Raw genomic sequence first — 14,598 nt, 5'->3', positions numbered from 1 at the left:
TCTACCCACACTGCCTGTTTAGAGACTGCCTCCCATCCCCTCCGCTCACCGGCATATATTGGTCATTGTAGAAGCAGCCACAGTCCTGGGCAGGAATGCACACACCCTGGGAGAGCAGGAAGTGGTCATCGCACTCACACCCTTCAAAGCACTGCGTGGTGCAGCCAGTGAAGCCAGAGATTGCAGCACAGGAGCCCTGGCAGGAATGTGTACAGATAGAGTAGTGGCTGTGGGCAGGACACTCGGCAGCTGTTAGGGAGAGGAGACAAGGTGAATGTGGCAGGCAGTCTCCAACCCTGTCTTACAAAACTCACATCCAGGTATACAGACAGTTACAGCTGCCATACTGCACTGGGAGAGAAGAGGTATAGGGGCTGGGGAGAGGAGACATCTGAGAGGAGAGTGTCAGGCCTGGGAAATGGAAATGCTAACGGAAGAAGGCGAGGCTTGGCCTTGAAGGACCAGCCAGGAGACAGGGATGGGATGAGGAGGCTGAGGATGGGATGCAGCGGACAAGCAGGCTGTCAGGATGGGCCAGGGAAGTGAGGCAGAAGATTCGGATGCACTGGGAGGCTCGGGCAGATGGGATGGATGACCCGGGGAGGCTCTGACAGGGTTCACTTGGGACAGGGGAAAGCAGAGTATCTAGGTGAGCGGATAGGTGTGTGCAAAGGGTTGGGATAGCACAAGAATGGGTTTGAGGATGGGGCAAGGGAAAGACAAGGATATGTGAAAGACACAGGAAGACATCAAAGATTAGGCTCTGGCTTAGTGCTGCGGACGGGTGTGGCTACCATCAGATAATAACTGGGGCAGGAAAGGAGAATCAGGTTTGGGGTGAAGTTTGATTTCAGTTGGAAATCCGGCTGGTGCAGAGACCTTGAGGGCCACCAGGGTAAGCTCAGAGAGCACAGAGTGCATGACCTAGCCTACTGTTTGAGCTAGTGATGGTGTCCACAGTCAAACTGGGACTCTTTCAGTTCCTTTGGGTAGCTGATGGGACTCTGGGTCTAGGTATTAATAGGAAACTGAAGGAGAAAAGGCTCTTTACTAAAGTGCTAAGGACCATTGCTTTGGCACGGGGCATCTGAGGGGACTTGTTGTTATCCAATAATTTGGAAATAGGTGTGTAGTTGGGGGGGGCATCTATTGCCTCTGGCCTTGCACTGAGGATGTGAGAAAATACAGAGTCTGTGGGAAGGGCCAGTGACTGTGAGACTCAGGACTCCCGTGGGCTCTCAGTCCACCCAACTCCATTTCAGGTCAGTATGGAAAGAGCTGGGAACAGCCCTGGGAAAAGGTGAATGTCGAGGCTGGGGAGTGTGGACTCTTGACTGGAGTCTGAGACCCCAGAGCCAGAAGGAAAGGAGGAAAGCCATAGAGGATGCAGGGCAGGGCTGGAAGAAACCCTGTTACAGGCAGGGACTTCTACAGGAAAGGAGGGCCTGGGGTCACCCAAGGGGTCAGAGACACTCACGGCAGATGCTGTCTGTCCTCCAGGGCTTCACTGCTGCCCCAGCTGCCTGACAGGCTGCAGTATAAGCAGCCAGGCTACGGCAGAGGTAGTCTCTGTCTCCGTGATGGGTACAAAGGTCAAAAACACATTGGTGGAAGTATTCCGAGTGATTCAGAGCCTTGTGGCAAGCTGCAAAGGGGCCTTGGGGGTCTCGGATCTTCCCACAGGCATCGTTTTCCTCATACAATTCTCTCTTTTCTGCCGAGCACACTGGGCAGCCTTGGGGCCCGCAGCCTTCACCACAGCCCAAGGAGGAGCCGGGAGCTCGCCATGCAGCTCCAAAGGCCTCCACGTTGGGGGCCACCACTCCGCTGGGCAGCACAAAGTCGTCACTCTGGTTCCCATTGAAATTCCCACAGAGGCCACAGAGACGCCCACGGAAGGGACTCGGGATGGATATAAGGATATGGTCATCGCCATCAAAAAGAAGTTTTAGCCCACTTTTTGTCTGCAGAAATACGTTTCGGTTTTCAGCGGTTATATATATGGATCCTACAACCATGGGTAGTGCCACCACTTCACTGTCCACGGTCACCTGGATGCAAAGGTCAATTAAGTTGGGGGGGGGTCAGAGAACATCCATTTAAGGAAGGCAAAGAGCACTGTCTCTCTTAAACCCTCATGGCAGAGCTAAGTGCTTTTTCGATAGACTGGAGTGAGGTCATTTTAATCTCCCAGGGTAGGGATAGGGCCATGTCTCCAACAGGCTTCAGGGTGGTATCTTTGCCTTCTAAAACAGCAATTTCTGGGTGCTTCTCTACTTCATGCTCCCTACTGTGTGCTCTCTACTGCATGCTCCCTACTGCGTGCTCCCTACTGCGTGCTTCCCACTGGTGTTTTTCAGTGCTCTTAGGACTCTCAAGTTGGTCAGTGTCCCCCCCAAGACCTTCCCAAAAAAGGGGGCATGACTTCAGATGACCTCATAGGTGGGGCTGTGTCCCTGTAGAACCATGGGCAGGGTCGTGTGCACTCACCTGTGGCCCTTTCGCCAGCACCACGACCTGGCCTGCCACGGTCACCACCACCCGCTGGGGGTTTCCAGCTAAGTCCTTCTCGAGCACAATGGAGAACGCCTCCTCTCCATGCTTCGGAAAACAAACTTGGGCCAAGATGTAGGAGCAGGAGCCATAAAGGTCATAGACCAAGCCATCAGGCGTAGCATAATGGGTACCATGAAGGACCAGCATTAGTTTAGAGCTTTTGGGATGGCAGGACCGGATGCCATCCTCTATCCGGCATTCCTCATGGATCCCACAGGTCTCTATCCTGCAGGTGACCTGGTCATCAGGCCCGCACTCACAGAACCACTCACACTCATAGCCGGGGTAGAAGGTGGCACCTAACGCATAGTAGCGCCCTTGGTGGAGGCAGCCACACTGGCCCACAGGGACACAGGTGTCACCACTGAGCACGAAGCCAGCATCACAGACACAGCCCTCACGGCAGATGGTTTCACAGCCCACAGGGGCGGAGAGGCTCGGGCAACTCACAGGGCAGGAGTCACCACAGAGCTGGTAGTGGCTGTGGGCAGGGCACTGGAGGGCTGTGGAGAGAGAACAAGGAGGAGTCAGGCAGAGGCGATGGTGGGATCAGGAGGGCTTGGGGGTGAGAGCCTGACTGAGGCCTGCTGCCTCTGACTTGGCATGTGACTGGACCTAGAACATATGACAGGGGCACTGGTATGGTCTCCCTGAGGAGAGTGTATCACCCTGAAGAGTACTTCTGAAGCAAGTGTCTGTCTGGGGATATGGCCACACACCTATGAGCAGGACAGTCTAGAACCGACCAGGGCTTTACTGATGTGGGTGTGTGGGAGGCCAGTCATCCTGACTGAGGACAGTGCAGGCATGACTGGAGCACCCTCGGGCCTCTCTGACGTGCTCTGTTTCAGGATGCCACTGTGGCAGTGTGTATGTGATTGGGTGACACTGACAGGTTGGACCTGACCCAGCAGATCTGCCTGGAGGAGCTGTCCCACCACTTCTGAGTCAGAAGTCAGCTTGGATCTGCTGGGGACAGGTGCTGATCCCAGCGGAGTGTCTGATGTCTGACCTGCATGTGGCAGGCCATGTAGTGTCTCCCCAGACACCACTGGGCTATCTGACCACCTCTGTGTGGCTATCTCTATTCCAGTGTGGGAGATGGTCCAGGGGCTTGAGATGTGGCCTCTGACAGGGGTTCCTTGCTGAGTAACTGTCACTATCCAAGTCCGTTAGGAAAATGAACCTCCAGAGTGGTCTACACGCAGGGTTTCTGACTTTGGGTGTGCCCTGGGTCCTTCTGTACTCCACTGGAGTTTTTCCGTAGTAGTGCCAAGGTGTATCTCTGTCAGGAGGTGGAGGGGATGCCTTGTCTTATGGAGCTACATGGGTCAGTACTCACGACAGAAGTCTGGCTTTCTCCATTCTCTAAGTCGGACCCTGGCATCCTGACATGCTGCCACATAGGTGGCTATAGCAGGACAGAGGCCTCCTGAATGTCCCTGAACCTGACAGGTGTCCAGCAAGCAAGCCTCGAAGTACTGCGTGGGTGGCACAAAGCTGTGGCAGGGCGCTAGTGGGCCTTCGGGGGCCGTGATAATGCCGCAGGCATTGGGGCCACCAAAACGTTTCCGTTCCTCAGGTGTACAGGGTTTTGGGCAAGTCCTAAGCTGGCATTGGTCACAGTCTGGAAATCCGCCCACTTTCCAGCCCTCAGGTTTCCCGCCCACTGCAGTCAGGTCATCGTTGGGATTCTTGTTGTAGTTGCCGCACAGGCCACAGAGGGTGCCAGCATAGGCTGCGGGCACGCGCAGGCGCATGAAACTGTTTCCATCAAAAGTCAGGGAGAGCCCCCAGGAGGTGTGTACCACCAAGCCCATGCCACTTAGGTGAACAAGGAGCCGTGATTGCAGCTGGAACGGCAGCTTGACCATCTCTCCATCCACCTGTGGATGTGGAAAGGGGAACCAGCTGAGTCCAGTGTGTTTGTGCTTCAATCTTACCTACACCATTCAGAATCAGTTGTATTAAGACACATGATTTCTGGTTATAGTAATAGCACAGACTAGTACATTGGCTCTTTGTGCTACCCTTAAGCAGGTACCTTTTAACAATCTACCCTACAGAGGAATACTGGAAGGCTGAGCCTGGGGAAACCACTGCCTCCAGTCTTCCTGGTCCCACAGGCTCTAAGCTGAACCGGTCTCACACTCCCGCCATGCTGGGAAAGATGCTCTGTACACCAGAGACTGGAATGGATTCTGTGGGGCCACAGCCCACTCACCAGTAGGTTCTTGGGCCAGTGGGCACTGAGGGTCAAGCTGAGGCCATAGATTCGCAGAGTGATACTTCGTGTGTAGCTGACAGCCTGGCTGCACCTATGCTCATTAACCACGGTGACATTGAAGTATTCAGTCCCTGTGGGTGGTGCATGGCAGGGTGCACTCAGCAGGTACTCGCAGGTGCCTTGGAAGTCAAACCGGTGCCCATCTAGGGTGATGTATGTGGGATCACCCAGTATTTGACATTCAGCTATGCTTATAGGTTGGCAGCCGATCTCTCCAGAGGCCAACAAGGCACACTCCTCACCCAGCCCACAGCTGGCAGGCTTGCAGACCAAGGAGTCACCTCCAGGTCCACAGTGACACCTCTTAGAGCAGGTGGTATCAGCCCAAAACTCAGTGCCTGCTTCATAGTATGTGCCATTGACCCAGCAGCCACAGCCACCATCCAGGGGAACACACTGATCAGCACTCAGGACGAAGCCCTTGTCACACTGGCATCCCTCCACACAGGGCCCATCACATGCAGTTGGGGCTGTGTGTCGTGCAGGGGGTGGGCAGCTGGCTGGGCAGGGTGGGCCACAGAGCTCGTAGTGGCTGTTGACAGGGCAGGTGATCTCTGTAGATGAAGGAGAGAGAAACCAAGAACAATGTTGAACTGGCCTATGGGGACAGAGTGGGGAGAGACATCAACAGAGACAGAAGGGGACAGAGAGACTTGCAGATCCAGTGACATAGTCAGAGAGGGACGAAGTGACAAAGTAGAGCTGATGGCGTGAAGGGCAGACAGAGAGAGATGAGCTGCAGACCAGACAGACACAGCCAGGAAACAGGCATGAACAGAAACCAGCTGAAAGACTGCAAAGGGTGAGAGTGAAGCCAGCCCAGCCCAGCAGAGCCAGTGTCACGTGCCCAGGCCTTGTCCTGCTCCCCACCACTCACCACAACCGGCCTGAGTCCTCCAGTCCTCGATTTTGATGCCAGCAGCTTGACAGGCAGCAGCATAGTCAGCCAGTGCCTGGCATAGTATGTCTTTGACTTGACCACCCAGGCAGACGTCCAGCACACAGCCCTCAAAGAAGCTTTCAGGAGGCACATGGGCATGGCAGCTGGTAAAGGGACCCACTGTGTCGTGGTCCAGAGGTCCACAGAAGCCAGGACCCCTATACTCCTCCACTCTGTCCTCTGGGCATGTGGGACAGGACCCCTGACATTCATTCCAACAAAGAGGGTCCCACCCTGGAACTTGCCAGCTGCCACCCCAGGTAGGTATTGAGGGTGCCATTGTGCCATTAGGGAAGACTTGGTCATTTTGGGGGTTTTTGTCCATGTTCCCACAGAGCCCACACACTGCACCATAGTAGCTGCTGGGCAGTGTGACGTGTACCCTCCACTTCCAGTTGTAGGTGACCTGAAGCCCAAAGTTAGTCTCCAGCACAGCCTTTGAGCCTCCATTAATCACTGAAATCCGCCCACCAGCCAAGTACACAGGCAAGGCCATGAAAACTCCATTCACCTGGGGAGAGAGGGAGTCCAGCAGGGGTCAGGGAGCAGTGCGGGTGGAGCTGTATCCTCTGTTGTCCCGCTTCCTCCATTACCCTGGCCAAGGGCTTTTCCTGGCTGACATTCTAACCCACTATTTCAGGCTCTTGGGAAAGAGATCTGCCATTGGGGTTTATTTTAGATCTCTTGATTGATCAAGGTCTCTCCCAACGCTGGCCTTCTTAGAGTCTTAGGTCCCACTAATCATACCTGAACTCTGCCAGTCTTTTTCTCGTGGATGGTGATGCTGGTGTTGTAGGTTTTCACGGTGACCTTCCTCACGTAGGACACCTTAGGGTCGCTCTGGCTCTCATGCTTGGTAATGACACTGAAGGGGGTCAACCCCTCAGCACCAGTGCCAGGGCAGCCAGTTCCTGCCATCAGGTAACTGCAGGTCCCGTGGAAATTAGTGTTCAGGCCATCAAAGGAATGGTAGTGAGGGTCTCCCCACACCCAGCACTTGGACTCATAGTTGGCTCTGCATACACCCTTGCCATCTTTCTCTGTGCATGTTTCCTGTGACCGACAGGTAACACCTTGGCATGGGTCTATGGAAAGAGGAGACAATATTCTTGAGCTGCTGCCTACCACCAACACGGCTGTTCCCAGAATCTACCCCACGAGGTACCGGGCATATTGGCTCTGAATGTGCTAGGAGGGAGACCAGATTCCAGGCAACAGTGTTGACACCTAAGTCCTAGGTCCTAGGGTTGCTCTGGGGAAAAGCCAGAGAGATGGAGTTCAGCAGTTATGAGCATGTGTTGTTCTCATGGAGGGCCTGGAGTTGGCTCATTACAGCCACATGGAGGCTCACAGTCGTCTGTAACTCCAGTTCCAGGGAGGATCAAACACCTTCTTCTGGACCCTATGTCTCTATGCTCAAGACCCCAGTCCTGGGATTTCCTGGTGAGATTTCCGTGTCTGGGGTCCCAATGTCTCACACTTTGAATTGGTCCCCAGTCTACATCTTATGGCCTGAGGCACTAGCTCCATTTGCAGGTGGCACTGTGTTCTGCCTCAGGAGTCTCAGTACTGATGATTACGTTGGAGAGCTTTCATGTCCAAGACTCCGTGTTAGTGCCTCTATACTTCCTCCCCTAGGTTTCTAGTTATGGGGTGCACATACAATCTCTGTGTGTCATCCTCAAGCCTTCAAACTTGCTCCTCTGTCTTGTTTCCTGTTTGAAATCGGTCTGGAAGCTTTGTCAGCAGAGGGCGCTGGGGAGTCTGCGGGAGGCAGGGGCGCCTGTCCTCACAGCCTGCGCTGCTCATCTGGCTGCTGCTGCTGCTGCAGTGGGGGTGACTCCGTGAGGCCTGAGGCAGGTTGGATACTGGCTCTCTAGCTGGTCACTTAGATACATAGCTGGCTGCTTCCGGCTGAGTTTTCTCAGCACTTCAGCCAGGCTTTCGCCAGTGAGGTCTGAGACAGCCTCAGGGTATGTCACTTCCCTATCCCTGCCTTCTTATGTGGTGAAGGAAACCCTGCAGGGGCCACTCAATGAGTCGTCTGTTGCATGCGCTCTTCCTTACCCTATAGCAATCGGTGTTGGCAGTGCCCTTCCCCAGCCCCAGAGCTGTGGGTGGACTCCAGGGTGCAGCATATGCTAAGCAGGGACTTAGCCGCACACATCCTCAAATATGTGAATCCCTTGCCATAGTAAACTTCCTTTCTCCTGCTGGGACCCTGATCAATGCAGACTTTCCCTCAGCGACCCTGCAGTCCTGCTCATCATTTCTGAGAACCCCAGCCCGGCCCTTAACTCTGGAGTCCTCCTCCTTCGTTCGTTGCACGAGAGGGTTGCCTTCCTGAGAAACCGTTTTGAGGTTAAAACTGTGTCCCCAGTTTTGAAGGAGGGGCGCCTCTTCTGAGACCTGCATCTCCAAAATCATGAGCCTCTGCTTGGACGGTACCATAGTCAAGGTTCTTCTTTGATTTTGTTTCTGCTTCTACCCTGGGGACAACCACCTTAGAATCTCAGAGCTCTGATTAGCCCAGCGATTCCTGGACTCCGATGCTGGTTTCTGAAGCCCCATGTCCAACCCAATGAGCCCCTGGGCAAGAACTCAGAACCTTCTGGTGCTTGCAGTTGTAAATAAATCTGCTTTTCAGTGAGAAGTTTTACTCCAGGCCATGTGGCCTGCAAACTTAGGTAATTGTCACTGCATTTGAGAACAAAAGATCGCCCAATCCTGCAGTACTCCAAGGGCCTCTGACCTCCACCATCAAAATCTTGCCCCAGGGTTCCCGCAGCCTTAAAGCCCCCTGACACCCAGCCTGCATGACCTCTGCCTCTGGCTCCTAGAATCGCAGCCTAAGGTCTGGCATCTCAATCCACAGCCCTCTGAACCTCTCACCATGAAGCTTGTCACCCTCAGCTCCCAGCCCGTGTCCTGTGTCCCCCTACACCAGCCCAGCCACACAGCCCGTGTCCTGTGTCCCCCCACACCAGCCCAGCCACACTGCCCAGCACCTTTGGTGACGCAGGTCAGGACGCCTCCTGAGGGCTCGCACACCTGTCCTGGTTTGCAGCTGTGATCCTGGCACATCATGCCTTTGCCTGGTTGGCACACACAATGTTGCTGGCAGTTTTCAATGAGAACTGACTCCTCTGGCTGTGGGGACAGAGAGCATGCTATCAGTAACCAGAGGCGGAGGCCGATTCCCAGTGTTTCAGGCACAGAAGGAACTGGAGTATACAAAGCAACTGCAGCAGTGTGGTCCATTGCCAGTGAGGCTGAGGTACTGCATGGCTTTGGGGCTCAACTCATCCATCCATCCATCCATCCATCCATCCATCCATCCATCCATCATCCATCCATCATCCATCCATCCATCCATCATCCATCCATCCATCATCCATCCATCCATCCATCCATCCATCATCCATCCATCCATCCATCCATCCATCATCCATCCATCCATCCATCATCCATCCATCATCCATCCATCCATCCATCATCCATCCATCCATCCATCCATCCATCATCCATCCATCCATCCATCCATCCATCATCCATCCATCATCCATCCATCCATCCATCCATCCATCCACTTCATTCATTCATTCATTCATTCACCCATTCATTCTAGAAAATTCACTGTTTAGGAGAAGCAGAGTTTAACAGTCAATGCAAACAAAGCATGCCGGGCATATTATCCTATCACTAGGGAGGCTGAGGCAAGAGGATTGTTGAAAGTTTGAGGCCAGTCTGGACTACATAGTGAGTCACTTAGGGCCACATGCCAAGACCACCAAAAAAGAAAGAATGAGTAACATTTGAAATGTAAATAAAGAAAGTATCTCATTAAAAAAGAAAGAAAGAGAAAGGAAGGAAGGGATGGAGGGAGGAGGAGGGAGGAAGGAAGGAGGGAGGCAGGAGGGAGGAAGGAAGGAAGGAAGGAAGGAAGGAAGGAAGGGAGGGAGGGAGGGAGGGAGGAGGAAGGAAGAAGGATCAGGGCAAAGGCTCTGGTGCAGGCTCTTCCCAAACTCTAAACAACGCAGCTCAGTTTCTTTATGTGTCATTTTTCTCATTGGCAGACAGTAGATACTTAATGATAGGACAGAACTAATAAAGTACAATGAGCGGGGTCGTGGTGATGGTGCACACCTTTTAGTCCCAGCACTTGCAAGGCAGAGGCAGGTAGACCTCCGAATTCAAGGATAGCTTGGTCTACAGAGAGAGTTCAAGGACAGCCAGGGCTACACAGAGAAACCCTGTCTTGGGGGAAAAGTGGCAAGTACAGCTGCCTTAATACAATGTGTGAAGCACAGGTGACAGTAGAGAGACAGCTTTTCAATAATCCAGGCTGCTTTGTAAAGGGGTGAAGGTGAAGCAAGAACAGATCATAACTGTGCAAGCTAAGCAACAAACAGGTGTATGGCGGACACTTTCTCTCATCTCTTGACATCACACATTTGATTTCATAACCAAAAGTCTATCTGTGTACATCACACAGGTCCATGAGCATTGCCACACACCCACACATTTGCTTTTATTACTACACACACACACACACACACACACACACACACACACACGTTAAGGCAGTCCTCCGTGTGGGGGAGCAAAAGGAGGAAGCAGAGGAAGTGAACAGCTGCTATAACAGACAAGGCTCCTCTTTGTGGTCATGGGGCAGAAGATGGGGTACGTCTCTCCTCGAGGCACTGGCTAGTTGCTATAAACCAGGGCTAGAGAGGTGGCTCAGTCATTAAGAGCCCTGACTGCTCTCCCAGAGGACCTGAGTTTGATTCTCAGGACTCCCATGGCATCTCACAGGCACCTGAAGCTCCAGCCCTAAAGGATCTGATGCCCTCCGTCCACAGCTTCTTTGACGACACCCACCAGGAACACTCATGGTGTGTAGACATGCATGGATGTTCATACATAACATAAAAATAATTCTTAAAAACTATTATAATCATATTGTTACGACTAATGCTTTGTTCTCAGAGCGTAAGCCCCGTGTTCACTTTTCCTGTAAGATATTGGACGGTAAGGATATTTGATTCCCTACTTGGCAGCTACTGGACTCTCTTGTTGCTGTGGCTGTCTTGAGCCAAAGGACTGTCCCTCAAATGAGCCAGCCAGATTAAGCTCACAGATCAGCATCCGTGGTTTTGAGCAATCCATGGATCTGTGGAGAAGACTTTTGGTTTTCACTAGACTTTATCACAGATCTCTGCGAACTCTAGATGCAAGCGTTTCTAGGCAGGAGCTGAAGTGCTCCCCCTGGTGGCCTGGCAGGGAATGTTGTTGACTGGTGCTGAACAGGCAAAGCTAAGATAGGTCTAAAGACCCCTGCACTGTGTGTGGTCTCAATACCCCTGCACTGTAAGTATGCTATTCAGCTCACCTCCTGAGGCAGCTGGGAGACAGAGCCCTGTGCCACCTTCCATGGCCTTACCAGTAGGCCCAAAGAAAGGCTGCTTCTGGGTGGTCTTTTCCTGCTAGCTTTTTAGTATTGAGGGCTGAGCAGGCAACACAAAGAGAGTGAAGTGAGGAGGAGGGGCGGGGAGTGGCCGGCTGAGCATTGGGAAAGAGCAACTGGGGTGAGGATGGAGGGGATGGCGGAAGGATGAAGAACTGAAGTCAAGGAATGGCAGGAGGCTGTAAAGAACCAGAAGAGAAACAACAGGCTCTGTTTGTTGGGAAAATTCCACAGAACTTTACGTGCACAGGACTCTCGTACCCCAGGCCTATGGTGTAACACTGGCTGCTGCTAAGGGCTAAGGAAGCCTTGGCCTCTTAGGCCTTTGTAAGAGCTGTGACACTTCTTGAACCAGAGCTCTGACATTAGCAGCTCTGGCTTGTTAGACCCCTACCAAATACCTGTGGATACAAAGTGCCCAGGATCAGCACTTGAAATGCTTTCCCTTTCCTACCCATGATCTTTATCTTAGCAGAACAGAAGGACTCCAGCTGTATGATTCACAATAGGGGAGCCATCTTTGTCCAGATGTGACACACAAAGGTAAGTCTTGACTTTGGGAGCCAGGGAAAGAGTTTAAAACATCAATACCTATGGTGACATTTGGAAAGGTCTTTTCTACTCCTACGAGGATGGTAGACCAGAGGGAGGAAAATTAAGGACTGGACGAGGTGTAGCAAGTCAGGGTGAGGGGAGGGGACAGATGTGGGCAGAGAGGTATTCAGAAGATGGAATGGTGGGAAGGCTATAGGTCCGACAAGCAGTGAGGGCTGGGTTCAGGAGGAAGTCCGGGGCTCTGTCAAGAAGGCTGAGTTCCTACCTCATAGTAGACTCCGTTGTAGTGGCAGCCACATTTCTCCATGGGCACACAGGTTGTGATACTCTGCAGGAAGTCAGTGTCACATTCACAGCCCTCTGAACATGGCGTCAGGCACTGCATAGGAGTGGTGATTGCTGAGCAGTCCAGGGAGCAAGTGTCTGCGCAGACCTCATAGTGGCTGTGAGGGGGGCACTCCATTGCTGCCAGGGAGAGAGGGAGGGCTGACTAGGACATCAGGGTGTGTGTTGGGGTTCTACTCCTGTCTCCCAAGCTTCCCCTCTCCCTACCCCTCAGTGTCCCATCACTTACGACAGAAAGTCTGGTTTCTCCATGGCTTGACAGTGCCCCCAGCCGCCTGGCAGGCGCTCACGTAGGCATGGATGCTGCTGCAGAGAATGCTCTGGTTCCCACCACCCAGGCAGAGGTCAAAGACACAGCTTTGCAAGGGACCCTGGGGGTCCAACAGTTTGTGGCAGGCAGCCAGTGGCCCCGTGGGGCTGGTGATCAGCCCACAGAACTCTTTCCCGCGGTACTTCTTCTCCAGAGTTGGGTAGCACTTCGGGCTGCAAGCCTGTCCCGGTTTGCAGGAAGGCCGCGGTGTGCAGGAAGAACCTGGCACAGCTTTTTCCCAGGAGTCTCCCAGCTCATTGGAACTGGCTGCCTGTGAGCCATCGGACTTCTGGAAGTCATTCTTGGGGTCATCATTGTAGTCCCCACACAGGCCACACATGTGTTTATAGTAGTTGTGGGGAACCTTGACACGCACGCTGTATTTGAGATCGTAGGACACGAGCAGGCCAAATTTGGTCTCGATTACCATATCTGTGCCATGCCGGAAGGCCTGAACTCTATCCTCATCCAGCAACACAGGCAGCTTCATGTCCACACCGTTCACCTGGGAGTCAGGGAATGCCAAGCTTCAGAGGGCGCGCTTTGAGGCAGTCTGTCACTAAGTGTCCCTAGTCTGTTTTAGATGTTCCTGTCTGACACTGAAATCCTGAGCAACCCTTTGCTCCCCCCCATTTTCATATTTGTAAAACATGTAGAATAACAGCATCTTATATGAGCCAGGACCTTGAAATGTGAACAGATTTTAAAAAAAAGGGTCTTTGTTGGGGTAATAAAAAGTATAATCTTGCCAAAAACCCACCATGGATCCAAGTGGACCCTGAATCAAATGGCAAGTGTCCTGTGAGGCACTGGGATAGGACAGAGACCATAGAAAGAGCATCATGGGAAGACCCTTCTGTGCCCTTGGGCAGGAGACTCACCTGTATTTCTGCTTCCTGTCTGTCTAGGAGGGACCAGGTGCCTTGTCTCCAGAGTGTCATCTAGTGAATCTGATACAGGACGCCTGCAAAGGCTTTGGCTGTAGACACGCCCTGTGGCTTGGGACTGTGTATGCAAGTCATCCTGGCAGTCAGGGGCACTCAGAGTGGCTGCTGTAAGTGTGGCTGGATGCAAAGCCAGGCTCCATGCCTCATCTGAGGATCACCCGAGGGCTCTGCCTGGTGCACCCCTGATGTCACCACATATGTGCCCTTCCTCATCACACTCCTGGCCGACTGGCTTTTCATAGGTGTGAGGAGACTGGGAGGAGGCAGGGGAAAGGCACAGTCTAGGCATGTCTAGAGTGTCCAAAAGACATTAACACCATTCCTCCCCAGGCTGGTAGTGAATAAAGGCAAGTCACTTAACCCTCTGGGCTCAGTTTCTGGCGCTGCAGTGAGGGACAGCCACAGGGAAGCTAGGGTCTGGTGACAGGAACAGAGACTGTTCCCACGAGTCTGGAGCTGCTCATCTGTCAACTGCTAACCTCAGAGCCTGGGGCTTGTTAGGGAAGAAGCTGCACCTGCAACCCACATACAGCCCGTGTGACAGCTCTTGTACCTCCTGCTCCCAGGACAATGGCTGTGTGTTGCATGTCAGTGGGGGATATTCCCAGTGTATTCAAATGCCACTCTCCTGTGAGACTCAATCTTCCTGTTCAGAAAAGCAATAGGGTGTGGTGCGGGACCCAGTGTGCTGTTTCTTAGCAGCAAATGCCTTGCCTTTACTAAAGAACTTCAACACAGTGATGGGACTTTGTCTTCCAAAAAAATGAATCCAATCATGGTGCCTTCTTCAGCTACCATTGCAAGGTTAAATTGATGGTGAGAGTGCCAGTTGCTTAGCAGCCAATGGGCCTGGGGCAGCATGCAAAACAAGCAGCTGGTTTACTGTTGTTGCTATGGTTGTTAAGGGATGATGGGGGTTACAGATCCTTTCCCACCTCTGAAGTTTTCTGTGTTGTGACTACCTCAAGTGCTCCTTGTGGGTAGGAAAGTAACCACTGCTTGGGCAGTGTTGGGTAGCAATTTCTCATAAATATATTTCATCCTTGAGGGATGCAGAAGTTCTAAAAAGGAAGCTCTATAAGACTAAGGAAGTAAGTAACTCACACGTCTCAGGAAGTTCCTAAAACTTAGCAGATATTCAAGGTCCCTCCCTCCTCAAGGTTATATAAGCAATGGGGACTGTTTGGAGAC

The 14,598-nt window shown here is 52.7% G+C and overlaps 1 protein-coding gene, 1 long non-coding RNA gene and 1 pseudogene across 2 annotated transcripts in view; 1 reads left to right on the top strand and 2 right to left on the bottom strand.

Annotated features, from left to right (window-relative positions):
* Positions 1-14,598, bottom strand: part of 9530053A07Rik (RIKEN cDNA 9530053A07 gene) — a 35,346-nt gene that overhangs the window by 5,226 nt on the left and 15,522 nt on the right. Inside the window, exons 8-17 of the mRNA NM_001164655.1 lie at positions 12,380-12,965; positions 12,071-12,270; positions 8,792-8,933; positions 6,531-6,868; positions 5,721-6,294; positions 4,781-5,397; positions 3,899-4,442; positions 2,491-3,059; positions 1,478-2,051; positions 50-249 (exon numbers count right to left, since the gene is read on the bottom strand). Of these exons, the coding sequence (NP_001158127.1) occupies positions 50-249; positions 1,478-2,051; positions 2,491-3,059; positions 3,899-4,442; positions 4,781-5,397; positions 5,721-6,294; positions 6,531-6,868; positions 8,792-8,933; positions 12,071-12,270; positions 12,380-12,965 (4,344 nt within the window). The remainder of the gene's footprint in view (positions 1-49; positions 250-1,477; positions 2,052-2,490; positions 3,060-3,898; positions 4,443-4,780; positions 5,398-5,720; positions 6,295-6,530; positions 6,869-8,791; positions 8,934-12,070; positions 12,271-12,379; positions 12,966-14,598) is intronic.
* On the top strand, positions 11,084-13,491 carry Gm38976. Its single transcript, XR_881918.1, has 3 exons — positions 11,084-11,153; positions 11,723-11,793; positions 13,369-13,491. It is a non-coding gene; the product is annotated as a predicted gene, 38976 (long non-coding RNA).
* Gm21925 (predicted gene, 21925) overlaps positions 12,071-14,598 on the bottom strand; it is a 54,204-nt pseudogene continuing 51,676 nt past the window's right edge.

Source organism: Mus musculus, chromosome 7, assembly GCF_000001635.26.
Source record: "Mus musculus strain C57BL/6J chromosome 7, GRCm38.p6 C57BL/6J".
In the NCBI taxonomy this organism is placed as follows: Eukaryota; Metazoa; Chordata; class Mammalia; order Rodentia; family Muridae; genus Mus; species Mus musculus.
Note: the sequence above shows the minus strand (reverse complement) of the source record. Positions and strands in the feature narration are given on the sequence as shown.